The 952-nt window shown below is 52.1% G+C and overlaps 2 protein-coding genes across 2 annotated transcripts in view; one reads left to right on the top strand and one right to left on the bottom strand.

Moving 5' to 3' along the window:
• Nucleotides 1-225: 225 nt before the first annotated feature.
• On the top strand, nt 226-795 carry PTSG_13109 (uncharacterized protein; the record flags this gene model as incomplete). Its single annotated transcript, XM_004988189.1, has 3 exons — nt 226-385; nt 533-588; nt 787-795. The coding sequence occupies 3 exons, from the start codon at nt 226-228 to the stop codon at nt 793-795; spliced, it is 225 nt and encodes a 74-aa protein (XP_004988246.1).
• A 124-nt stretch (nt 796-919) lies between these two features.
• The window catches only part of PTSG_10864 (uncharacterized protein), a gene marked incomplete at both ends in the record, with an annotated part of 7,329 nt that continues 7,296 nt past the window's right edge, over nt 920-952 (bottom strand). The window contains one exon of the mRNA XM_004988188.1: nt 920-949. Within this exon, the coding sequence (XP_004988245.1) occupies nt 920-949 (30 nt within the window). The remainder of the gene's footprint in view (nt 950-952) is intronic.

The following is a 952-nucleotide window of genomic DNA, read 5'->3' as shown; positions in this document are numbered from 1 at the left end:
GCCATCTTCCTCGTCCTATCACCCATCATCGAACACCCAACCAGTTGGAAGGAGCGCGATGACGACACCCAACCTCGCAATGACGTGAGTCGCATTCTTCCTGCTGTTGCTGCTGCTGTTTCGCTGACAACATGCGCTATGTTTCCAGTGGGTGGACAACCCACGCATTGTTTCCCACACGTTCTCTCGCGTGCTCATATGGCATGGCTGTCGATGTTGATGTTGATGCTGACGCTGATGCTGTTGTTCACTGACATCTCGTCCACCAACACTGTTGGCCTCATTGCCACTGCTGACGACAACGCTGATGGACGGCTGACACAGCGCCGGCGCAAACGCCGCGCCAGCTCTTGGCACAGCCCAGCATCCTTGTGCCCAGCACACGGTGAGCATCGTTGCGCCTGCGTTTGCACGTAGATGCGTGCGCGTGATTGTGTTTGTATGGTGAGGGAGAAACCAAACTCGATGTGAGCACGAGGAAGATGATGACAGCGGTTCAGCCACCACTGACGTCTTCATATCTGCTCTGCAGCGACGCTGGTCTGGGGCAATTGGGGAAGACACCGGCAAAATGACACCCCAAGCAAGGTGTGTGTCAAGCAAGGTGTGTGTGTGTGTGCGTGTGTGTGGGTATGTGTGTGTATGTGTGTGTGCGTGTGCGTGTGCGTGTGTGTATGTGTGTGTGTATGTGTGCGTGTGCGTGTGCTCTCGCTCGTTTGTCTTCCTCCCTGTCCGGAGCATTGCGTCCTGGGTCCGTATGTTTTATGTTTATTTCTTAACCTATAGCACCCGTAGAAATCTATGTGTAAAAATATACAATGTAATTTAATGCATCCATGTGTGAGAAAGTATCGAGTTTGCTTTGTTTGTTTCTGCGATTGTGATTGTGGATAGCAGATTTAGGTTGTCGAGTGTGGGATTAGAGACGTACCGAGTGGAACGGGTCCATCTG

This window comes from Salpingoeca rosetta (assembly GCF_000188695.1).
Source record: "Salpingoeca rosetta unplaced genomic scaffold supercont1.37, whole genome shotgun sequence".
NCBI classification, from domain to species: domain Eukaryota; class Choanoflagellata; order Craspedida; family Salpingoecidae; genus Salpingoeca; species Salpingoeca rosetta.
Note: the sequence above shows the minus strand (reverse complement) of the source record. Positions and strands in the feature narration are given on the sequence as shown.